This window comes from Sclerotinia sclerotiorum, genomic scaffold (assembly GCF_000146945.2).
Source record: "Sclerotinia sclerotiorum 1980 UF-70 scaffold_10 genomic scaffold, whole genome shotgun sequence".
Taxonomy (NCBI): Eukaryota; Fungi; Ascomycota; class Leotiomycetes; order Helotiales; family Sclerotiniaceae; genus Sclerotinia; species Sclerotinia sclerotiorum.
The window spans coordinates 1165304-1189947 of record NW_001820826.1 but is presented as its reverse complement, the minus strand read 5'-3'; the positions used below and the strand labels follow the sequence as shown (position 1 = coordinate 1189947).

Sequence of the window (24644 nt, the reverse complement as noted above, 5' to 3'; positions counted from 1 at the left end):
AATATAATATTTCCTAATTCTTCAATTCCTCAAAACTCAAAAATCAAAATGGTTGGTGGGTGAGTTTTGAGGAATGAGGAATGAGGAATGAGTTATGGATGATGGGTTTGGTTTTGGGGAATACGTTGGTTGGAGTTTAGTTTGGGGTATAGATTCGGTTGGAGTTTGGGACTTTGGGGACTTTGATGATTCCGGGGGGTTTGTATGTATGTAGGGTTTGATGTGGTATAGTGATATATAAACATGTGTATAAATCGGGTTTGTAGTGTTGTTGTTGAGGATGGTGTTGATATCAGATGGTGTTTAGATTGATGTTGGGGATTGATGTTGAGACTGAGATTGATTTTGAGATTAAGGATGGTATTGGTGTTGATTTTAATATAAGATGATGAAGGGTGGAGGTTAGAGGATATGACAGGACAGGATAGGGTGGGATAGATTGTTGAGGGGGGTTATGGGGGGAGATTATTGTATGTGTGTAAGAGTACGATTGATGGTAGGTTTTAAGGTGAGGGGTTTTTGGGGGTTTTGGGGATTAGAGAGGTGGAGTGGAAGGTGGAGGGATGTTACGACCAATCCTAACAGCTACTCAGGTGACTAAGCTCATTGTCACATGACCCAATATTGTCCCACCTAGAATCACTCACCTACAGGCAGTGGGACATGATGGGAGGCGATGGGATGTATAATACGAAGGTCTATATAATCATGATGAATTTCCTTTGTATAGAGCTTCGTACTCAAGATCAATCATTTAGTATACTCTACTATTAGTTACGAATTGCATATCATCATTGTCATTACTTAAGTCCCTGCTTGACGCCTAGTTATAAACCACCTCGAGAGCCTAGAGCACTTCCACGTGATCTAGACGGCAAACCTCGTAACATGAGGCTATATTGGCCTTCTATATAAATCACCCATAATCTTAGTTCTACGGAAGTGCGAAGCTCTCCTACAGAGAGCTTCTCAATCTAGTCCTAATAGGACTAGTGCCCTGTGCACGTGCTACGCGAGAACCATTCACTTTAACAATTATTATATTCAATTAATTTAAAATCTTTTAAAAGGATGAAAATTAATAAAAATAACATTTTTAATTTTCTTTTTATAAATTTTTATTATTTTTAAAATTTAAATTAAACAAAATAATGAAATTTAATATGTAAATATGTCACGAATCGTGGTTTGGATTAGTGTCCTGAGGCAGATAAAGGATCACGTGATGGATAGACTGGATAGACTGGTCTATCCAGGCTATCCAATAGCAGTCAGATTGAGCAATCCAAAACTAGCTACAAAAGCAATCAAATTCATGGAACAAACGCAACTCCTTGGGCAATTTAGGATGTGCGAAGCAGCATAAATAGAAGAAGCAGATCACTGGGGGGGAGACTGAAGGTATAATGACACGTGATGGTTTGTTAAAGCAACAACCAAAGAACCAAACACACATCAAAGTTTAGATGAAAGCACTCTTGTAAACAAGTATGTATATAGTTGTAGATAAAGAGCCAGAACCGCCTAGCAGAGGAGGTTGATGGTCACAAATGTGTGATGAAGTGAAGTGTGACTTACCACATAAAACTGGTAAGGAGCATTTCGGCAACTGCGCCAAAGCTAGGCCTTTTCCGGCATAGCCACTGCTAACTCAGAGGCTGGAACCGAGTATGAATTAATCAATCAATCAATCAATCAATAGCAGTCAGAAGTATATAGTCAGAGTAGTTTCATAGTATAGGAGCTTCGTGCTCAATTTAGTTATCAATTAGTTTACCTACATTCTACTTGATCTAGTAACGAATTCACTTCCAAGTGAATACCAGTGATAAAGCCTTAACCTACAACTACCAACCAGACGAAACCTCAGGCAGCCGCTGCCTCGAGTACAGTATCGTTACAAAATAACTTTTAAAATAAATATAGAATTATAATTAAAACTGAAATTATGATATAATATTTATAAATGAGAAAATATATAAAATAAATCATTCAATTACTAAATCATCAATGTATATCATAATATATGATTTCCAATAGTCGGCTACTTTGAAGGCCGACCACTTCATAGTCGGGAAAACGTATTGTCCCGCTTCTACTATTGAACATGAGGTTTTTGATATTGAAACGCGGAGGTACCATTCACTTTCCGGGAACATTCGCTTCCCAGACTACAAAGTAGTCGATCCTTCAAGTAGCCGATTGTTAGTACTTTCTAGACCTAGACAGAGTAAACTAAACTAAACCAAACCAAAAGCAAAATATATCCGAATCCCAAGCATCTAATCAACTGCTGCAGTCAACTTCTTATTACAGAATCGCCTCTAACTAGTCACTCAGACAGACAGACACAGAAAAGAAGATTTACATATCGAATTAATAATAAGGTTAGCGCAAATAGTGTGTATAGCGTACATCACACTTTTCACCGAGTACAGTGTAACCGAGAAGAGTAATTGGTGAGACATAGTTGCAGCAGGGGTGCGAGGAAATGGTATGTTTTGAGGAGTAAGCAGTAAACGGGTGAGTAAACAGGTGAGTGAGTAAACAGGTGAGTAAATACCTAGTAGTATAGTAAGCAAAAGAGTAAATGATATAGTAAGCAGAAAAATAAAGGGTAAAATGATAAATAGAGATGGCGTGATAAAAACATATATTAATAGATACCTAGTAGATCGTTGAATACAAGATTCAATTGGCTTATGCATATGTTTTAGATCGATATTTTTTGTGTTGGATCGGCCGGTACTTGCCAGTTTTGTGGCGGTGTTCCCAACCTTGATGGATAGGTATGTAGGTACTTTTGTGTATTCTCTCTGTCCTTTCTTCAATTTTTGTCCTTTGGTGTCTTTCTAATTGTTGTATTTTGCTAAATCCTATTCTTTGCATCTCTCTAAGTGTTGATCTTTGCATCTTTCCAAATACCGTTCTTTGCCTCTTTAAATGCTATTCTTTGCATCTCTCTAAATGTTGTTCTTTACCCCTCTCTAATTCCCATTCATTATCATCATCATAACCTATTCATAGCCCATCCAAAAAATGAAATCCAAGTCCAAGTCCATTCCAAATCCAAATCTAATTCGAACCCAAATCCGAACCCGAATCCAAAATTATAAATAAAATAAAAATATAAACTTTTAAATCCAAAAACCCAAAGCCCTAAATCCATCTAAGAAGCACCCGAATGCCTCGTTCCTCTAAAAAATACCAAAACCAAAAGAAGCGTCGCAGCAGCCAACCCAACATTAACCCACTCCGCCGCTCTCAGTCCCTTAAGCATCGATGGATCACGATAAATTCCCTCTTTCCCTGTACTTCCCACCGCTCCCTGCACAGCCGTTGCAATTGCCAAACCTAGAGATCTACCAACTTGATTCGAGGTATTTAAAAGCGCGCCTCCAAGCGATTGATCGCGTTCGTCGAGACGACGTACCACGAAAAGATTAATTGTCGGTGATAACATGTCTGCGCTGATGCAGAGACACATGGCGGGAAAACCGTAGGCCCAATATGTTGTATTTGGAGAAATGGGTACGGCGAAGAGGAGAGGAGATAGAGTGCCGCAGATGGTTGAGAAGACGAGGACGTAGAAACCAGGGAAGATGGTTAGGGCTTTGGCTGTTACGAAGGATACGAGTACTATTACTATTTAGTCATTTTTGCCAAACACCAGATTGAGATTTATACTTACGGCCAGCAACTCCAGCTGGAAGGAAGCGTACTGTTGTTTCGATAACTCCTAGCCCGAGATAATCCTGATAACTAAATTCAAGTATTAGTTTTATGCTTGGAGACGAAAAAATATCTTTAAACTTACAAATAAGTCGCAAAGATCAAATAGCTATTGTAAGATGCGAAAAAACACCCGATAATAGCAAAAGCAGATGTAAACTGCATATTTTTGAACATGGAAACTTTCACTAGTGGACTGCGATCGGTACGCTCCAAATGTCGCTGCCAAAAGTAAAAGACCACCATTAGGAGGAGCGCTACCACAATGAGCACAGGAATCCAAGGGGTACTCCACCCAATTCCACCACCCTCTGTGAGAGCGAACAAAAGAGTAATCAAGCTTGTCGATATCAACGCTCCTCCAATCCAATCGACATATAATTTACTATCAGAATCAATAGTTTTCGCCTGAGGTCGAGGAATAACAATAATACCAGCCACCGTGGTGAAAGCGGCAAGAATAGCAATGATCCAGAAGACCCATTTCCAGCTGAGGTAAGCGCCGATGATCCCACCCATAATATTTCCCATTACCGATCCCAAGGCCGAAGTGGCGGTATAAGTAACGAACGCGTAAGTTCTCTTTTTACCAGGTGGAAAGGTGGAGCTTAGGATTCCGACCGCGGACGGAACCGTTGCGGCGCTACCGAGCCCCTGCAGCGCTCGTAAGATGTCAAAGACAATTTCGCCGGGGGAGAAGGGAATCACGACGGTAATGATGGTGACAAAGATCGAACCATAAACGAAAAAGATTCGCCGGCCGTAGATATCTGCAAGACGACCCCAGAGAAGTAGAACACAGGCAAATGCTATATTGTATGATGACGTGATCCATTGTTGTCGGTTCGGGGGTATTCCGAGAGCTTCGCTAATGGATGGCAACATAATCACAGCAGATTGCACAAAGATAATCTTTTTGGTAGTAAATTAGTATTACGAAATATAGAGGATGGTTAACAATTGAGCTACAAACGTACATTAAGGAAACCAGCTCCGGCCAATGTTAGCACCAAAGCAATTTCTCTCGCCGTGGACAATAGTTGTGCCGGTGGCTGATCGCTGAGATCTTCCTCGCTCGATACCGGCGTGACTTTTTCTTTGGCAGACTTCTTCATCTCCAGGTTGCCAACAGGGCTCTCTGATCTCTGTTGTTCAAACATATCTACCGACGTAAACGAATGCGGTAAGAAAAGAATGTGCTGCACAAGGGCAATGTGTCTATGTTCACCTTCATATCTGAGGGAAAAACTAGATATATATATGATTTCTAATAGTAATTGCCATGATTTTGTGCCAATTTCTTTCGAGGTAAGCACCTAGTCATCAACGACTAAAGGCTTTTAGATTGTACATTTTGAAGGCATATTAATGGCCAAGATTAAGTGGGAGCCTCCATTATCACGAGTCCCATAGTCTGGGCACTGCCAAGTTAGGGTTCAAACGGCCATTTGCTTACATGCATATCATGATAAATACCTAGTTTACTGTCTAGGCTCAAGTTCTTCTAATCTTCCGAAGTGTATACCGTAAAGTTTGTCTCACCGTCTTGGCCCCGAGCTCTATATTACATGAGTAAACAATCTGACTGGTGGCAAAATCAGAGCGGTGAGACAGACATAGACCGGTATTTGGTAAGATCCAGGCTAAGAAGTGACTGTATCAAGATGACTACGTGAGCTCAAGAACCAAATATAGTCTTTAATAATATCGCTTGAAATCAATTCTGAAGAACTGCATTATTTCCTATTAGAATATCCAGAATAGTGTCAAATTTAGAATGAAAATATTGAATGATTAAATTTTCATTGAATTTGATAATGATTGAGTTTTGCTAGGTTTCGACGAGGAGATCCTTTGGGTCTCTAGTCCAGACCTCCATAGAATACCCGCGCTCACGTACTTGTGCAGCCAAGAAGTGAGCAACCCGTGCCTGATTAGAGTCAAATAATTGCGGGGAAATGTTTTAAGAACGTTAAAGGGTATAGTACCCCTCAAATCTATACTAGATATGATAGTGGATTGCCTTGAACCCCACTTTAATAAAGTGAAAAGTGATGAGAAGTAGTTAATTCCATCGGCAAAATAAGGTTCTAACCACCGATATAGCGTCGGAGTTGTTGTACTTTCTGGCTGCAGGGTAGCAATAGGTACAGCACTAGTTGGCCAAAGTCCTCCGTTGCAGGATGTTCAAGAGTTGCACGGACTTCGAAGTTTAACATATTATGTAATTTAACAATCATCTTTCACCAAAGCTTGTGTTCTTTGTTGGACGGAGAACGGATTGTAAAAACCCCCGAATAAATATTTTTGATGGTAATTATGCCGGCAAAAACCGAAGAACTTAATTCACTCGACGTTTTTTAAGCTTTACTTAGATATACCCAGTAGTGGGCCCAGCGCGCCTAGGTTACTTGGGCTGGACAATTACTTCTGCTGGGCGGCAGGTTTCCAAAACGTAAATCAGGTGAATTCCCTACAAGGAAAAGGATAAGCAGGCCCCTGATGCTCTTCAAAAATCTTTCGTTTAAAATGGAATTGCTAAATACACTTCCAAGGCCCGGGACCGGCGAGTTGAGTAAGCGAGATTTCCGGTGAAGCTTACCTATAGCCAGGTCGGGTCAAGGGCACAAGACTGACTCTTGCAAGTAGGAGACCACCTCCTAGGAAGTCAGGTTCTTAACTGTTAAAGGAAATCAGCAGGGTTATGAGAATATAATACGTTATTCTTCATTGCTCTTAATCTTATAAAGTTATCACTCTTATGTTTAAGTCTCTACTTCACTATCTGGTGGCCCTCCTGGGATCCTAATAGTTTGCTATATATAGCCTGCTAGCTAAAGCAGTCAGAGATCTTACATAAGTTCTCTGATTTCACGTGAATAATTCAAATAGTAAAGTAGCAGGACTTTAGAGCGTTTTGGTAGCTATTCAGCCTTAAGATCAAAACTTCAATCTAAATAACGATTGAAAACTACTATATTCCAAGTATAATTGCCAATAATTGTGTTCAAATACTAAGCTTTCAACTATTACAAAAACAAAGTTGAGAGAATAAGCACTTGTAAAATGATGAGAGAGGAGTTACAAAATCTCACACCCATCCGACCGTTTGAAACTCCACTAAAATAATATCCTCCTCATAATAGTAAGCTCGATGGGTAACAATCTGACGGATACACTAATACATCCCCGAATTAACCAATAAGCATTCTAGATCGGCAAATCCATACAACTCCCGGATATATCAAAATTTTCATGATCCACATGTATCAAATCGCCCCCTGGCTAGTTGTACGGATACACACCTAATCTTATCAATCTTTTAGAAATAGAATGAAAGATTTGTTTCTAGATCATCATAACGCTTCTGCCGTATATTAATTACGATATGGATGGAACTGCCGTTTTCTGTTTAGCTTACACTCGTGCTGATTGCGTCGATGATAATAAAGTTTTCTATCGTCTGCCTTGAACTATCGATCCTTGTATTGGGAGTATAATCAAGTTTTGCTATAATATGAGAGAAATAAAAGCCAGCTCCACTACTGCAGTGTTTTACATGGCATCATCAAGTTGGAAAATGATCCTTGAAAGTTTGTTTTTCTCTCATCATTATCCGTTTAAAGCGACGGAAAAATTCCTTCACGTTATAGCGGGTATGGATGCTCTAACTCTGTGCATCGGGTGCTGCTCCGGCGGGTCAGCCGGAGTGATTTGATTATAAGCATGATGAAAGAGATCCACCGCATTGAGAAATTCAAGGTTTGCTAGGGGATCACTGCCGTTGTTGATGTATAAACTTCGTCCTCCATGTTAACATAGATTAAGGTTTTGTATCCAACTCGTGCAGCCAGAGAATATACAACTCAGAAACCCTATGCACATACCAGAAGATAGTAATCTCCAAAACGACTAAGCTAGTTTTATACTTTCTGGTAGCAGAGTAGATTTCCGGGGAAAAAGATTACTTGGCTTTGAGTCCGAGGCACAACTGTGCGATGTTCTGCCAAAGATGGCGAGCTTCAATTGTTGAAAACAATAGCAATGATAATATCGAATGATGACGATTCGACCCTTTTAACTAATTGGCCGACCTGTTGAATCCACTTGGAATATCATTTATACTTGGAGTATTGAGTACAATGTACGAAAAATACAGGGAAAGGAAGAGTGTGAAATGTATAAAGAGCTAAATACCCTTTATAATTCTCCTATGTAATCTCCAGTCTCCAAGTCTTGAACATATTCCAGATCCTTATGGATAATAAAACCCTAATTTCTCCCCCAGTTCTAGGGTATAACGCTCGTACGTGGTGGGGCTCTCCATCCTTCTCATCCAGACTTTCCTCCCGTTCCTCATCGGCCTTCATAAGTCTCTCTTCCACCTTCTCGAAGTCGTCGCAGAATTTCTCCGCGGCCTCTTCGGTAATTTGTCGCACCAACATACTATTTTGCAGATCTTTAAGATTCTCCATCGCGTCCATTAATGCCGAAGGTAGGAAATCATCTAGGGTTTGAGAGGCTTGGATTAAAGATGCAGGTTGGAATACTGGGTGATCTCTAATATCCGTGGTGGCGGACAAGGCTTGTAGGAGCGGCTGTAGAGCAGACTTTTCAAGGAAGAAGATATATTGGTGGTCTATGAGAGTGGCGGCGTGTTCTTCTATTGTATCTTTGATTTGTGAAACGCGGGAGATAGTGAAGTCGAAAGGTGCGAGGGTCGCTCGGGCGGATAGGAGGCAGTTTATTGTGAAGATTGTACTTCTAGGAGCTGAGAGATCCTTTGCGACGTTTTCGCTGCCTTTCATGAAAGGGTCGAATGCTTCGGTGAGAATGGGCTCAAAGCCAGCTTCTCGGGTCTCCGGAGATGTGAAGGATGTTTCATATGTTTTCATGATGGCAGTTAATTGTTTCAAGCCTTCATGCAGGAAATCGGGTGGACTGAGATTAGGAGGGGCAACCTGGGTTTCGGCTTGGAGGCTGGTGATATGGTCGCGCATTAAAGCCCGGAATTGGCGTAATGCCGACTCTTCAAGGGTCGCAAGAGAGTCGAGAAGAACTGAGTCGTCTCCGAGCAACCTTTGGAATGTACCGCGGTAGAAATTCAACAGGTTTGCTATTTTGTATGCCATTATCGTCTCTTCATGACTTTGTATCACTTGGCCAATTTTTTGGCGGAGAACCCGCGCAACACCTGCTACATCTCGATCTACTAATTCGTTGAGAGCTTTCAAACCATCAAAATGGCCAACCTCGTCCTCGCTTTCAGCTATACGATTCCAAGGCTCACTATCTAGCCCTGCTTGTATCCCTTTTGCGATCTCATCGCCGTCTGAAATGAAGAGGACTTCAAGAGCTTCTCTCTCACCTACCGTAGCAGAATGAGTCCAGGCCAGCATGTCCCCTACATAACGTAGTGGGTCATGAGCTACTAATTCGATTGGTTTTATTGAAGGATCTTCGTCACCTCCAACGGTGGTCCCAGTCAATGCAGTATAAAATCCATCCGAGAGTATATTCTCCCTTGCTTCAGCAAAAAAGTCAAGACAACTTTGGAAGAGCGATGGCCGTTCTGCTAGTACGCGAAGGGCGCGGCGGATTGAAGAACTTATCTGTGGATTTTCCAGATTGAGTGTCTTGAACTCTCTTTGTATCCATCGATAAAGTTTTTGAAAAGCACCATTAATATTCTTTGAGGTTTGTTCCATAATTTCCAATCCCAGGCGTTGATTTTCTGTCCCAAGTAAAATCTCACAATCATTTTGAATTTTCTTCGCTCTACTCAGAATGGAGAAAAATCTATCATTCACAGGCTCAGCGGTTGAAGTGAGCATTGCAATATCATCATCGGACATAACAAAATGTGCATTAAAGGCATTTAACAATTCCTGCTTTGCTTGCATCTGTTCCTGCTGCTTCATGAGCTCGGAAGCTTCCTGTAAGACCGGAGCTGTTTCTTGATGAGCAGCTGAAATGTGCCGCTTCATCTCTTCGCACCCTTGATTGAGAGTAGCAATGGTAAGGCCAATGCGTTTAAGTTGCTATATTTGAATGAGATGAGAGTTCTGAACACAGGAGGAAGAAGCCTCATACCTCGGCAACATGGCCAAATTCACGAATTATGTCGCCATTACTTTCAATAACCTCCCTGTGAACATCTAACCTCAACTGTCGTCTAGTCTCAGCAGTGTTTTGTATACCTCGTTTGTCTAACAAGGACAGAGCATCTCTGATATCTGAATCGGCATAAGATGCGGAAAGGACACTCGTGACTTTTGAAGATAATGGATTGGTTCGTGATGCCAAAGGACTCCCAGGAGAATCTGCCCCGTCACTAAAACCTGAATATGATTGTTTGCGAGTAAAATAATCAGTCGTCATGATTCGCCAGATTTGTGTACAACTTTTCTCTTATCTTTGAGATTATTTCAAACATTCGCTGTTTTGATTGTCTCGAACACAAGTCCCAAGATCTTCAAGATCTCTCGTGGGTATAAATGCGCTAAGCCACTTTAAGTTGATAAGAAAGCGGTCAAACCGGCAGATAATCGAGCTGCCATATCGCCTGGAAGTGGGCGTCATTCACCTACTATCTCGTGCTCTCTATTTTAACTACACCTTTTGAAACCACCGACATAATTCAGCTGACCTTGGAGATTTGTTGACCGTATGCCTGGATTTCGCCAGTCATGTATCATATTTAATATTCTATTTGATCTTACAACCACTCGCATGGTCATTTTCTGTGTTTGACCGTTTTCAGCCGACATCTGCAGCCCTTTGCAATCTTCAGTAGAAGCCAAAAAGTCTAACTCGCATGCATTTATAGAACTATCTTGCACATACATAGCTTGGCCAATCTGAGTGCCTCTCCTCATAATGATGGCTTCCAATCTTATCTCACGGCTTCTACCATCAAATACACAAGGACGATCGATATATGATTCATTACGTGCTCACGACGAGGCATCCGGATCGGATATGGACGTAGAGGAACGAGCGGCAATGGCAATCGATGAAGAGAATCTAAGATTTAAGGATGATGAGTTAGGAAATCCAGCAGATGTAATCAGCGGCGAGTCTGTCACAGAAAGTACGGCATTTCTGTCTGATCAACAACAGACACCTCAGAAACAGGGTTATAATCGTAAGGGGAAAGGCAAAGGTCGCTCACATAATTTGGCAGAATCGCCAAGGTTACTTGAAGAAGATTCAGATGATGATGTGCCTGCCTCATTGTTGATCGAGGGAAATAATCGACATGCTGATCCGGAGACTCCAAACCACATCCGAGCAAGGCAGACGGCGCTGCCAAAGAGAGCACCTGCAGTACCGGGACCATCCGCACAACAGATAAAAGAAGAAAGAGATAGAGCTCATTGGGAGATGACGCAGGAACAACAGAAATTACATGAAGACGGCGGAAATAGGGCGACTGGTGTGCCGCACACACCACAGTCTATCCCTCAAAACACCGGATTTTACTTGACAGGCAGTCCGAAAGATAAAGCTATGTATCGATGGGTCAACGTAACAAATCTAGATAATTTCATCGGAGATCTATACGCTTATTTTGAGGGGGCGGGAATTTGGTGTATAGTTCTCGCCAAAGTCATTGACATCCTGTAAGTCCATCCGTCTAAGGTGAAGGCAGCCTAAACTAATTATTTTTTCCTTTTTTGCTAGCACACTTGTTTTTGTAGCAGTATTTACGACTTTCCTTACACAATGTGTAGACTATAAAAAGATCTACCGCGGCGATGCTCGCAGCTTGGAGTACGCGTTAGTTCCACAATGTACAAAGAAGATATCCGGAATGTCGAATGTAGCAATTTGGCTAGTCTGCCTATTTGTACTCTATAGAGTATATCAGCTTCTGACGGATCTCCCGAGGCTTATGAAAATGCGTGACTTTTTTACCTATCTTCTTGAGATACAAGATAGCAATATGCAGACTGTATCCTTTCAAGATGTTATTGCTAGGTTAATGGCTCTGCGAGACGCAAATCCCATGACAGTGGAGAGGATTTCGCCGGATAATCGGAAATTTGTCTTGGGGACTCAATCAAAACAACGACTTGATGCCCACGATATAGCCAATCGTTTGATGAGGAAAGAAAACTACCTTATTGCCCTGTTTAACAAGGAAATTCTGGACCTTACTCTACCCCTACCATTTCTGCAAGGCCGACAGCTATTTTCAAAAACCTTACAGTGGAACTTAGAGTGGTGCATATTAGACTTTGTCTTCAATGACTATGGTCAGGTCAGACAATTGGTTCTGAAAGATTCTCATCGGCGAGAGTTGAGCGATGGGTTGCGGAATAGATTCCTTTTCGCTGGTTTAATGAACGTTATCTGTGCTCCGGTCATTGTCATCTATGTGGTGATTGTGTATTTCTTCAAATACTTCAATGTAATTTTTGCCCTATCTTCGAACCGTGAACGCCAGCTAACTAGAGATTTAGCAATATCATAAAAATCCCGCTGCTCTCGGCTCACGGGGATATACGCCTCTTGCGGAGTGGAAATTTAGGGAGTTCAATGAGCTTCACCATTTATTTAACAAGCGGTTAAACATGTCTTACCCTTTTGCATCACGGTATCTCAATCAATTTCCAAACGTGAAAACGGCCCATATGGCTAAATTTATAACATTCATGGCCGGAGCCGTTGTTTCCGTTTTGGTAGTTGCCACGGTCTGGGATTCTGAAGTTTTGGCCGGATTTGACATCACCTCGGAGAGGCCGGTATTATTCTACATAGGAGTCTTTGGATCGCTCTGGGCTATCACAAATGGTATGATACCAGAAGAAAATGAGGTTTTTGACCCCGAGTATGCACTCCGGCAAGTGATAGAATATACTCATTACATGCCCAACCACTGGCAAGATCGACTCCACAGCGACGAAGTTAAACGCGAGTTTTCCACGCTCTACCAACTTAAACTTATGATTTTCATCGAAGAAGTATTTAGCATCATAATTACTCCATTTCTGTTATGGTTCAGCTTGCCAAAGTGCGCCGATCAGATCATTGACTTCTTCAGAGAATTCACAGTTCATGTTGATGGTGTGGGATATGTTTGCTCATTCGCCGTCTTCGATTTCAAGAAGGGAGATGGTAGAGCTCCGACACAAGGTAAAGCCAAGAGCGACATGCGAGAGGATTATTATTCCACCAAGCATGGAAAGATGGCCGCCTCATACTATAACTTCCTGGACAACTATTTGCTCAATCCAAAAACAGGTGTACCAGGACATAACCCACCAGGATTGCGACAACAATTCTATCCTCCTCCAGCCTTTCCAGGTTTGATTTCGTCTCCCACATCGGGTGCGGATTTGCAGAGCTCAAGGATGGGACGAAGTGATGTAAGGCCCATGAATAGAGCACCTTATGTTCCACAGCAAGCAGTTCGGACACCTCGATTCCCATCTAATACTACTGCTACTGGATCTCCTATGGCCTCCATTCTTTTGGATCCACGTCACCAACCGCCATCATCTGAATTGGGAGCTCGTAGTGTTAGACGAAGTTCTCGATCACGATATCAAGCTCGTAGAGGAAACAATATTATTGAAGATCCGATGGAGGACGAGAATGGACCAGGCCGACCCGTCGCTCAACCTGGAAGATCTTATGCAGTCGATGACACAGTTGCAAACCTGGGTGAATCCACTTGGGAAGTGTCTCCAGCAAAGGCAGACGCTGACGGTCAAGATGAGGAGGAAGATGGTGATGGTACTGGAGGAGCTGGAGTCTTAGGACTTGTGTATCAATTTCAAAAGGCGCAAACAAATGGTAGACCCGGAGTTAGCATTTGGTAGTGAGGGATTATGAAGGTTATGGAGTCTGAGGCATTTTTGGCGAAAGGGAAGATATATGCATGGTATCGGCCGGAGCCCCTGGGTTTGAAGCGAAGCCACTTGCAATATGAGCATATTTTAAGCATGAAATTTTGACATCAAATATCATATCATTCAACATTATTTGAAGAAATACGAGTGCCCTGATCAGAATATCAAATACATACACAATTGGGTAAATATGATGGCCAGTGCTAACTAATATTGATTGATGTCGTTGAGAAAATGACTCACAATAGTAAGAATACAACCTAGGTCTCATCAGAATAGATACTAGGTAGTGGAAGTGCTGTAACAATAATCTTAAAATTGTCCCCGGAGACACCGAATACAAAATACAAACACCAAAGTCGAGATTTCAAGCCTCTTTCTTCAAGCGATGTCCTCAATTCAGCCATCAAGTACTAAAGGCTAACAATTTCATCAGCATTCCCGAAATACAATCCCGGGGAGGTTATGATGGGAATCTGCCAGAATGGCATTCTGAACTGGCATTGAAATGGTATTCTGCAGGAATGGCATGATGAAAGTTTTAGGATTATAAGATGTTTGGGAAAAAATATGAAATGTCGTACGATGATGATGCCGATGATGCCATGGGCATTGATAAGGCTCAGGCTAAGGCTGGCTCCCGTGGTGTTGGCTAAGGTTACCCAGGGATCTTTCTATTTTCGGGACCGTGCTTGGGCTTTGTTGCACGCCTGTGACCGTTGTCTTTCTGTCGCTAAATGGATTTTCCCTTTGCTTCTACGCCTTGTTTGCTGCGAACCTGATGCGCGAGCTGTGAAAGGGGAAATGCCCCAGTAACCGATTAGCTGGGTAGGGAGGGGTCAGTTGGTTGGAAAATCTAAATCTAAATCTAAATCTAAATCTGAATCTGAATCGTATTGCTACTGTACCTACATACTTAGATACCAAATAACCGGATCGCTTCACAATCAGTTTGTTTAGGAGAGAGAAAAAGACAAATGTCTCTCTGGATATATTAATTCATACAGTCGCAGAACCCGGAACATATTGCATAACTTTGGTAAGCTTATCTTCCTTCTTGACAGATCTAGATAAAGTAGTATTTTCACTCGGTAGAAAGGATCCGAGAAGTCAACGAACAGTGAGCAAGGCGGACAGGCAATAAGCAGAAAATCCGATCAAAGGCTGCGAAAGCGGAGGGAGAGAAAGACAAAGAATTCGAATTTTTCAATGGTAATACGTAATATTCAAATGCATATTAGATAGGAGTATATACTATATATATACTATTACTCCGGATACTTGATATACTGGCAGGACATTTCTCTTTCCGAGGATATTCACTTTCCCGGACTAGGAACTATTCGTCGGACGTTTGTAAAAGCCGTTTATTACTCAAATTTATCTATTTTGTCTTGATTCACTTATTATTGCTCCATATAAGCAATTTATCTATATCAATTCGCATTTATATTTGTGTTTTAGTTCCCGTTGTGATTATTATTTGTAGTTCGTTTTCGGAAATCAGAAAACCCTCACAAAGTCTTTGAAATTTATTATTCTTTCTATCTTCTAATTATAGGATATAAAACAGATTGGATTTCCTTTTATATATAATATAAAAGCCGTTTCTTGTTTCAACCTCTGTATAAAGCTCTTTCGGTCCCGATTTCGTTAGCAATAACCCCTGTTCATCCAAGAAACAAACATAGCAGCAAGCATCAACCACTTTTTTAATTTTGCTTTCAACTTTCAACCTATATCTGCCAATCAGTCCGCCACCCCTCCTCTTCCCCTCAACCTCAACCACAACTCGATCGCAGAAATATTCTATTAGGTTAGAAGTTTCTCCATTTCCACACTTGGAATCTTCATCGAACTGCGACGTTCATTGTTGATTCTACGGAAGTCGACAACCTGGCTCTTCAATCAGCTCAAGTTGGAGGAGGATCTGCGGTGTTAGCCCAAATGGCTAAGCCGGACGCAGAGCCTGTGGAGGCATTTGAGGAGTATGTGTTGATGCTATGAGAGCAATTGGATCTTTTCTTACATCTGCTTGCAGGCGCAAAATACTGATACCGTGTTGGCTAGTTATGAATCTCTCCCACCAAATTTTTCGTTGATTCAGAATATGGCCGCGGGCGCCTTTGCCGGAATCGCGGTACGCTCATGAGACCTGCGGAACTCTATCCAATTGATATTGATCGACCTATAGGAACATACGGTTATGTATCCGATCGATGCTATCAAGGTATATAAGAATTGTCCCTCGGATGGAGGCAAGAGGCGATATTGACATGACGCAGACCCGAATGCAAATCCTCAACCCCACCCCATCCGCCGTATACAATGGTATGATACAAGGAGGATACCGGATAGCTACTGGAGAGGGGCTTCTCAGTTTATGGCGCGGAATGTCAAGTGTGGTTGTGGGAGCTGGTCAGTTTCGGTCAAATCGGATAAGCGCGGAAAAGTACTGATAACATTTTAGGACCCGCACATGCTGTTTATTTTGCTACTTATGAAGCTGTGAAACATCTTATGGGAGGAAACAAAGCTGGTGTTCATCATCCTCTTGCTGCTGGTTTGTTTTTGTGAAGGCCTAAATTTGTTATTATCTCCTAACGATCGATAGCTACTAGTGGAGCTTGCGCAACCATAGCTAGTGATGCCCTCATGAATCCTTTTGATGGTATGATATATACAATGCATCTTCTACAAGTTTTATATCACTGACACTCTATAGTTATTAAACAGCGTATGCAAATGCATAATTCGAAAGTAATGTACAAATCAATGTTCGATTGTGCTAGATACGTCTACCGAACCGAAGGTCTTACCTCGTTCTACGTTTCCTACCCTACCACACTTTCCATGACAGTTCCTTTCACTGCTCTTCAATTCCTCGCATACGAATCGCTGTCGACCGTTATGAACCCTACCAAAAAATATGACCCATGGACTCATTGTACAGCTGGTGCGATTGGAGGAGGTTTCGCAGCTGCGCTTACAACCCCTATGGATGTGGTTAAGACTCTATTACAAACTAGAGGAACGGCTAGGGATGCAGAACTGAGAAATGTCAGTGGTTTTGTGGAAGGGTGTCGAGTTATTCATCGAAGAGCAGGTTTGGCCGGATTTTTCAAGGGTGTTAAACCAAGAGTGATTACTACTATGCCAAGTACTGCTATTTGTTGGTCTGCATACGAGGCTTGCAAGTAAGTGTTTCCACGATTTGAAATTTTTAGCTCATACTAACAAATCCAAAAGGGCTTATTTCATTAGGCAGAACGATATGGATGTTTAATATGTTTCGGTTCTAAAATTGCCTTTGGCGAATCTCCTTAATGGGCGTAATCGGATGCGATTATGCGGACACCACATACTACCAAAATGTCGAAGTGTAGTCCGAAAACTGCTGCAACTACAATCACATGGATGTGATCTCGTAAATGTGGGAGCGATCGGACGCTAGATACTAGTGATGTCATTCCGATAGCTCGACATACCGCCATGTTAAGATTAAAATTTCTTGTTGCGAGTAACGATGGACGATCTGTACATAGAATATCTTTCCTTTTTCCTTCTTTTTTGCCTAGATTTTTTGTTTTATGGTATGATGACATGCGTGTGTGCATGGAATGCTTTGAGATATCTCTTGAGAAAAAGCCATCAGAGATGAAGATGACACCGAAGGGGATATTTGTGAACGAACTTTGACTGGCGTTTCATCTAGCGATGGATTGATATGCTAGGTAGAAGGATGGATTTGCATTGAGTGGAGAAAAGAATGGATGGATGAGAAGTGTGGCGCGAGGTGTAGTGGACAGGCCGTTGCTGAATGTTGAACGGCTTTAGAATGGATGGCTGAGCGTGCATGTCTTGTGTGATGGATGGGATTATTTATGTTGGTCGATTTGTACTATATCAAAATATCATTCGAGTGATGTGAGGAGAGAGAGAAAAAGGATATGAGAAAATTTTAAGTGGTTTTGGTGTAGGTGTACAATGCGAAATGTAAAATGTGATGTTATTTGATATTAGGGATGGGAATTTGTGTTTATTTTTTGTTTTTGGGGGGAAAGGGGAGGGAGGTTTATTTTTTTCTTCTATAAGAACTGTAAGTCTGAGAATGAGATGAATAGAGTGAAAATGAATGATCGAGATTCTCAATTTAAAGGTAAAATTACTAACCTAAGGAAGGAAAAACGATTATAAAAGGAGAAGAGAAGAAAACAGGAACAGAAAATCCTCCGAATCGCCTAAATTCTTAAGCAAGAGTTTAGGGTGAAGGTTATCGTGGTGATACTAGGTAGATGTGCAAGTGCAGGTGTAAGCGCAAGTGCAAGTGCAAGTGCAAGTATAAGTGTAAGTGTAGGTGTAGGTGTAAGTGCAGTTGTAAGTGCATTTGCCAGGCAGGGGAAGCGGGGGGGATGTATTTATGTGTATTTATTTGGTAGGGAGTCGGCTGATTAGGGATGGGAGGTGGGAGATGGGGATGTGCTTTGCGAATGCTGATGGTGTATAGTAAGACCAAGACCATGCATGCATGTATGTGTGTGATTTTATGGTGAGTTATGAATGATTTTATGGTGCTGTGTGGGTGGTTTGGGCCCGGTTTATATTGATGGATGTGTGGATTTGGGGTTTGCGGTTCTTGGAGCTGCGGTTTGAGGTTTTGGGTGGGGGGAGGGGGGAGGGCAAGGAGGGAGGCTTTCCGTGTTAAGTTCACGCGGGGTGAAGATGAATTGTGAGATTGAGTAGTTTGATGAGGTTACGGGCTTATAGGATTGACAGGTTTATAAATTATGGGATTTGTGAACTGAATGATAAAGTTGTCGTTGTGTTCATCGAGAAGGGAAATCAATGTTCGATTTAAACCACGGATTTTCTTTTCCTGCAATTCCTCCCTTTTCCTTTCTTGCATTTTCTCTTCCTTTTTTCCTCTTTGCGACAACGTATATTAGATGATGATTTATGAGATTGGATGAATAGATATCAAGGACTCATAGTAGTGTTGTTGTGGTTGTGAAATGCGCATATGGGGAGATTGTGAGTGGAGAAATTATGTGTGAAGAGATCATGTGTGAAGAACAAAGACCTTAGAGTCATGGTTGTAGTCATAGTTTACGAAGTCGGACTGTAATTACTAAGATTGAGAGTATGAGTGACTGGTGGGGCTCAGGATTTTAATATATTGTTTCTTAAGAAGTATTCGACGAGGCAATTCAGTGAGTGGTAGAGTTAGCTTCGAGTCAATTATGGCTTTTCTAATGATTTTTCGGGTTATTCATAAGAGGAATTAATCTGAGTTCTGGGGTTGTATAAATTTTTTTCTTGGTTTTGTTGTGGGATTTATTGCTTCCTCTTTCCAATATCATCAATATCAGAGACAACATCCAAAACAATACTCAAATCAATATTCAATATCCAAGTCAACACCTAAGTCAATATACAACTCAAACCGATATACATTCTAAAATGTCAACGAAAGATACATTTCGAGAAATAACAACGACGGGTATAGATGATGATTTGTCTGCAACTCATATGTTTCTGGAGACACAGCTTACGACTGGTGGGGGAATCAAGATATGGACTCCGAAAATAGAGTCCGGTACTACGATCACGGCAGGTAATAAAAGAGGTGCGATGTATGCTAGCGATCATCCTGTGTCGACGCATGGAGCGACAGATCTGGGAGATGCAATGTACCCGGAAGGGACGCGGACGACTGTGGATAAGAAAAGAGATACGAGTAGTGCAGTGCGTTTCAAAAAGACTACCAAGGCTACCTGTAAGGCAAGAGATGGTAGTATGGTTCGCATGCGTACCATAGACACTCGTGTTTCCAGAAATGTTGAGGAGAGGAAATGTGAGGAGGGCGAGATGGGCGGGGCTACGGATCGGGGAAAGGAGGGGGATGCGCGAAAGAGGTGAAAGATGTAGATCAGGTGTGGATATAGAGTGAGAGGGAGAAGGGGGATGGAAGGCAGGTGAGATAAGGTATAGCAAGCAGATTGGTAAAGTAATAGCAAGGAATGAAGGTAGGAGGATTATGTTCCACAGTCGAGAAAGTTCAGCTCGCAGTGTTTGAAGTTCGGAATGGGCTGGTCCTTTGATCTTCGGAGCTTTGAATACTTCTAGATTGGTAGATGAGGATATTTACTGGGGGGAGTGGTGATTTTGATGGGGTTATACATGTTACTCAAGGCTAGAAACTATAATCGATGATGTTACGTTTATATTCATCTTCTACTTATTCACTGTTCCTTATATGCTTCTAAGTTCTTGCCTATTCTACTGGTGTCAGAGTCATCTATATAGATATGTAATATGATGAATCGGTGTGAACGAGTCATATTTTTGTATTTAGATATCAAAAGATTGTATAATTATGACTCGTTGAAATGAAGCTTCGAATCATGTTCAAAGAATTATCAATTGAAGCGGGATTATTTATATTTAAAAATTATGAATAAAACAGATTTATATATCAGTCATACTTCCTATGCCACCGTGTACTTAGGTGTTTCCCATTTGCCTTTTGGTATTGTTCGTTTTTACTTCTTTTTCTAATCAATATCAAAGCCAATACTAAACCACTATCAATAACCTTCAAATCCATAAACTCGATCCAAATATCCAAATCAATATTCAAACCATCCAAAATAAAATTCAAGTCAAACATCCAACCCAACTTCAACCCAGCAACTCGAATCGGATATCGTAGTTAGTATTCAACCCATCAAATCAATATTCAAACGTACGACCAATAATCACCCGAACACCAAACCGAGAGATGTCTTCCAAGTCAAGTCAACTACCAATTCGTGAATACAACAAGTAAAGGGAGAATGACAGCGAGTGTCAGCAGTACGGAGAAAGCGCAACTCGAGCCAGCGAAGCTCGAGCTAGCGACAATGATTTTCAATGTCGGGAAACTGACACTAGCAATGAAAATCTAGATAAGTGCATGCCATTGAAGAAAAAGCACAGGGCATCTAGACGTAAGAAGTTTGAAGAGGAGGCAGAAGAGGATAAAGTGGTTGCGAATAGAGTTTATCATAAGGTTGGTGGCTCTGGTGGCGGAGAAGAGGATAATGAAGCCAAAGAGTTGGAGCAGAGAAGAGCCCGTCTTATTGAGGAGAATAGGGCAGCAGAAAAGGAAGAAAAAGGGAAACAAAGAAATATGGGACATTATTTTGAGGAAGATTAGGCATGGCTGGCATTATGACTTATGGATGATCATGAAGAATTTAAATCTAGAAACTAAAATCGATGATATTACATACCCGCGATTTTCGAGTCATCTTTCGTGTGTGATTCAAGATTGATGAGTTCCACCTCATGATTTGTGATTAGTTTTATGATTCCTTCATTTTTAATATGTATATTAAGGACTCATATATCTTCCACATTTTGCCTACTTAGGAGATCCACCTCCCACCAATTTCTACTTCCCTTTTCAATATCAATATCTACATTGAAAGTCCATCAAGATACAAATATCCTATCAATATCAAAGTTTCTAGCAAACATCACAATCCCACCTAAAGTTCATCCAATAAAAATCCAAATATGTCTCGCGCTGGAAACTTCGTCGAAGGATTGGACCATCATGCTTATCGAACCGGACAATCAGATTTTGCTGGAGAAGACCAACCACATCGAGGCCAGGAACGTGTCTATGAGGATCCATATTCGGATAGGGTACTCGATACTCGCGATACAGATCTTGATCCATTTCATGATACCCCGTCTGGAACTTCATATGTCGGAGGTGCTACTCAATATTCTGACCCTCAGGAGTAATATCAACAAACTCCACCTAGTTTGGATTCACGACTGCGTGCGTGCGAGAACTATATAACATCTCGTAGATCAAATTTCACTCTCACACCTCGACAAGCTCCAACACATCAACACTCACCGTTTCGTGTGAACAAGAGAAATTCCATGCATGATCTACATCGTAGAGCAGGTTATCAGAGATATACGTCACATCCACGCTCACTCCTTCCTGTCCACAATGCATCTACCTCATCTAGTAGTTCATATTCTGGCACCACATCTCGACGACAGGCAGCACTCCAAGCCTCGCTTTCCCCTACGAACAGCGGATCTACCTTCAAAAATTCGTATTCTGGAGCTGGATATCAGGAAACTCCACCAAGTATTAGTGTGACTGAATCTCCACCTATTACGCGTCAAGCTTCTCTTCAGACTGTGAAATCCCAATCTTATCTTTCTCCAGCAGATCCTACTGGTTCTCTACTCGGTAGTGGCCAAACATTTGAGGCCCCACCGCCAACATCTGTGCATTACACTGGTAGCAGATCATCAGCCCCGTACGCCGCTACTCATGAAACTGGGAGAATTCGGGAGGGCGTCGACTATCATCGAGATAATCCGTTTCTAAGGCACGATAAAGCTCAAAATTCAAAGGTATCATACGTGCGGGCACAGGACAGAGAATCTTGAATAGAACAACTTACAGGAGATTTAGGAAATATGTCGATGAGTTCCGAAAACGCCGTAAGAAGAGGGGAACAAGGGTATGGAAGATGGGAGACCAAATAGTAAAGCTGATAGGAGAGAAGGAAATATGGTGATAGATCAGGGATATTTGTCATATTGGTAGCTACCAGGGAACATGTGCAATGGGTAAATGAAATTTAATGAATGATAGTTAGACTTAAAAAGCAAATCGATAATATTACAACTCCAAAACTTCCGAGTCATTTTTCGTGTCAAATCCACTCACATAGTAAAATTTGAACAAATATCAAAGATTCATAAACCGCCCAGATTTTGTCTGTAAAGAACCCAGCTTCCGTTCATTTTCGTTGTTCATTTCCCTTTCTCTTCAACCATAATCCGCTAACTTTATCAGCATTAAACCTATACTTTTGAAATTAAATTTGTATTAGAACTTAAATCTTATAAACTCGATACTCGAAACTCAAATCACTATTCAATCAATATCGAACCTAAAATCAAAAACGGAAACTGTGTGAACGAAGTGAATGACTTCAATTCAATTACTACTGTAATAAAGAACTAAGCGAACGCGAAAGAGACTAGCTCTTTTAGTAAGTCTATATAAGACTTACTACTTTCAATATGTAGCTAGCTCTTTAGACAGAATACAATTAGACATACAGGACCTACGTAATCCGTGGGTGCTACGTCTTCCGTATCCTTCTCGTACCAACAGAAACAAAACAAAAAAAAGTCCGACGCCGTCCAACCATGGCATCGACAGGACGAACATGAACTTCCTCCCGATGAAATTGTGGTAATTTGTGAAGATGAAAATGGACAGCATTCAGCGGTGAAAATTTATGAAAATCATACTGGCCAGGTGCTGCATTCATTGACCCACGTTCCGATACCAGAACTCGAGCTTCATATACCGAAACCAATGCTCGATATAGAGACGAACGGCAGGAATATCAACCAGAGCCTCGGCATTTACGTCCTCGAGTTCATAACACACGGAACTTTTACGGTTCATACACAGGGTGGAGTTTCTTTTGAAACTCCACCCTGTCCTAGACTTCGTATCAGACCTACGTCGCATGGTTCATACAGGGAAGCCGCGCCACAACGAGAATCACCACGTTCTCCTACCCTTGCATACACTGCGCCTACAAACCAGCCGGAAACACCGATGCGTTACTTTGATGTGGGAGGAAAGAAATGTCCGTACTACTTCCATCATTGTGACGATTCAGGAATGGGAGTCTGGCGACTTGATCCGCCTCATCGGTCTTCGGATACAACAGGAATTAGGAGGTCCGAGACTCCTCGTCCAAGAGCTCGAGATATTCCGTATAGAAGGCCTGAGGGAACAAGTAAATTTGGCCGATATGTAGATGGTACTGAACTCAGAGTGAGGGAATGGCTGGAAGACGTGGCAAGCCAAGATATTCCAGAAAGTACGAGCACAAGGGACTTGCGGGCAAGTCAAACGGCTAGGCAAAGTGATGCGCAAAACAGGGAAGAAGGGTATCATTGGAGAAGAGATAGGAATCAGTAATCAATCTCATAGATGGAAAAATGAATTTGAGAGGTGGAGAATAAGAGATAATGAATAGTAACTAGGCATAAAAATCAAAAGCGATGATGTTACATTTTACGCTTGTATCCAGACGTGCAAAACTAAAAGGAAATATGATTCACCGCCATATCTCCAATAATTCACTTACGATCACCTGTTTTTGAAGATTCAGAAACTTTAGATATGTTTTTTATCAATATTTTTTATTACTCCTTATAATCTCCAAAATTGATTATTAAAATGGACGCTTTCAATCATCATCAAAATCAACAGTCAAATCAACATCCGAACCAACACTTAAACGAAATGCCACAAGAACTTTCGCGATATCAAAGACGTTCCGAGTCATATCATGCTCCTCACAATGATGTTATCGATGTTAAACTGTATGTTGGGATGCGGATGTACAGTTATGAAGGTTCAAGACATAGAGGAGGGGAGATATTGCGAGTATGCATATTGTTGGACAGTCATATGCCATTGTGAATGATGAATGATGAGTGATTTTCAGAACTAGGACTCAGAGTCGATGACATCAATTTCAAATTTCTATTCAAAAGTGCAAGACACAAGCATATGATTTTTCATCATATCTTTGATTACTCAAACTAGGGATACATGATTTTGAGGACTCATCGGTCCTCAAACTTTGTCTATTTAAGAGCTCATTTTCTTCTGAAAACACTTCTGGTTTCCCTTTCTCTCCATCAACAAGAACCATCAAAGCCAAAACTGTCCATCCACAACCAACATTAAGAAAGATGTCAGACAAACCAGCTCAACGAGGGACCCAACCTATTCCTCAAGGCAGCCGAAAGGACTATAAAGTTGTCGTCCACAACTACAATGCAAGCAATTGGTGCAGATCTTGTAAGGAGCCGCGGATGGAATTCCAAACTTCGGATGTCCCACGTCCGCTCAACTATTCAAGTGACGGGCGAGATTATCAATCAGACCCAGCACAGTCTCCTTCTAGGAACCGCACATTTGCCCCCCCCCCCCCCCCC

General features: G+C 41.5%; 9 protein-coding genes across 9 annotated transcripts; 6 read left to right on the top strand and 3 right to left on the bottom strand.

Annotated features, from left to right (window-relative positions):
- Positions 1-3169: 3169 nt before the first annotated feature.
- On the bottom strand, positions 3170-4892 carry SS1G_07958 (hypothetical protein; the record flags this gene model as incomplete). The annotated part of the gene is made up of 4 exons (XM_001591282.1): positions 3170-3639; positions 3692-3762; positions 3818-4644; positions 4710-4892. The coding sequence occupies 4 exons, from the start codon at positions 4890-4892 to the stop codon at positions 3170-3172; spliced, it is 1551 nt and encodes a 516-aa protein (XP_001591332.1).
- Positions 4893-5449: 557 nt separating this feature from the next.
- On the bottom strand, positions 5450-5951 carry SS1G_07957 (predicted protein; the record flags this gene model as incomplete). Its single annotated transcript, XM_001591281.1, has 2 exons — positions 5450-5475; positions 5828-5951. 2 exons carry the CDS (start codon positions 5949-5951, stop codon positions 5450-5452), a joined length of 150 nt encoding a protein of 49 aa, XP_001591331.1.
- A 1992-nt stretch (positions 5952-7943) lies between these two features.
- SS1G_07956 (hypothetical protein) lies at positions 7944-10113 on the bottom strand (the record flags this gene model as incomplete). The annotated part of the gene is made up of 2 exons (XM_001591280.1): positions 7944-9668; positions 9826-10113. The coding sequence occupies 2 exons, from the start codon at positions 10111-10113 to the stop codon at positions 7944-7946; spliced, it is 2013 nt and encodes a 670-aa protein (XP_001591330.1).
- A 501-nt stretch (positions 10114-10614) lies between these two features.
- On the top strand, positions 10615-13562 carry SS1G_07955 (hypothetical protein; the record flags this gene model as incomplete). Its single annotated transcript, XM_001591279.1, has 4 exons — positions 10615-11357; positions 11419-11514; positions 11677-12148; positions 12201-13562. 4 exons carry the CDS (start codon positions 10615-10617, stop codon positions 13560-13562), a joined length of 2673 nt encoding a protein of 890 aa, XP_001591329.1.
- Positions 13563-15539: 1977 nt separating this feature from the next.
- On the top strand, positions 15540-16878 carry SS1G_07954 (hypothetical protein; the record flags this gene model as incomplete). Its single annotated transcript, XM_001591278.1, has 7 exons — positions 15540-15580; positions 15663-15732; positions 15878-16010; positions 16063-16155; positions 16207-16263; positions 16318-16789; positions 16842-16878. The coding sequence occupies 7 exons, from the start codon at positions 15540-15542 to the stop codon at positions 16876-16878; spliced, it is 903 nt and encodes a 300-aa protein (XP_001591328.1).
- Positions 16879-19052: 2174 nt separating this feature from the next.
- Positions 19053-19511, top strand: SS1G_07953 (predicted protein; the record flags this gene model as incomplete). Its single annotated transcript, XM_001591277.1, has 1 exon — positions 19053-19511. The coding sequence occupies one exon, from the start codon at positions 19053-19055 to the stop codon at positions 19509-19511; it is 459 nt and encodes a 152-aa protein (XP_001591327.1).
- Positions 19512-20373: 862 nt separating this feature from the next.
- On the top strand, positions 20374-20790 carry SS1G_07952 (predicted protein; the record flags this gene model as incomplete). Its single annotated transcript, XM_001591276.1, has 2 exons — positions 20374-20404; positions 20540-20790. 2 exons carry the CDS (start codon positions 20374-20376, stop codon positions 20788-20790), a joined length of 282 nt encoding a protein of 93 aa, XP_001591326.1.
- A 362-nt stretch (positions 20791-21152) lies between these two features.
- On the top strand, positions 21153-22246 carry SS1G_07951 (predicted protein; the record flags this gene model as incomplete). The annotated part of the gene is made up of 4 exons (XM_001591275.1): positions 21153-21382; positions 21626-21922; positions 22081-22129; positions 22190-22246. 4 exons carry the CDS (start codon positions 21153-21155, stop codon positions 22244-22246), a joined length of 633 nt encoding a protein of 210 aa, XP_001591325.1.
- Positions 22247-22998: 752 nt separating this feature from the next.
- SS1G_07950 (predicted protein) lies at positions 22999-23616 on the top strand (the record flags this gene model as incomplete). Its single annotated transcript, XM_001591274.1, has 1 exon — positions 22999-23616. One exon carries the CDS (start codon positions 22999-23001, stop codon positions 23614-23616), a length of 618 nt encoding a protein of 205 aa, XP_001591324.1.
- Between the last annotated feature and the right edge of the window lie 1028 nt (positions 23617-24644).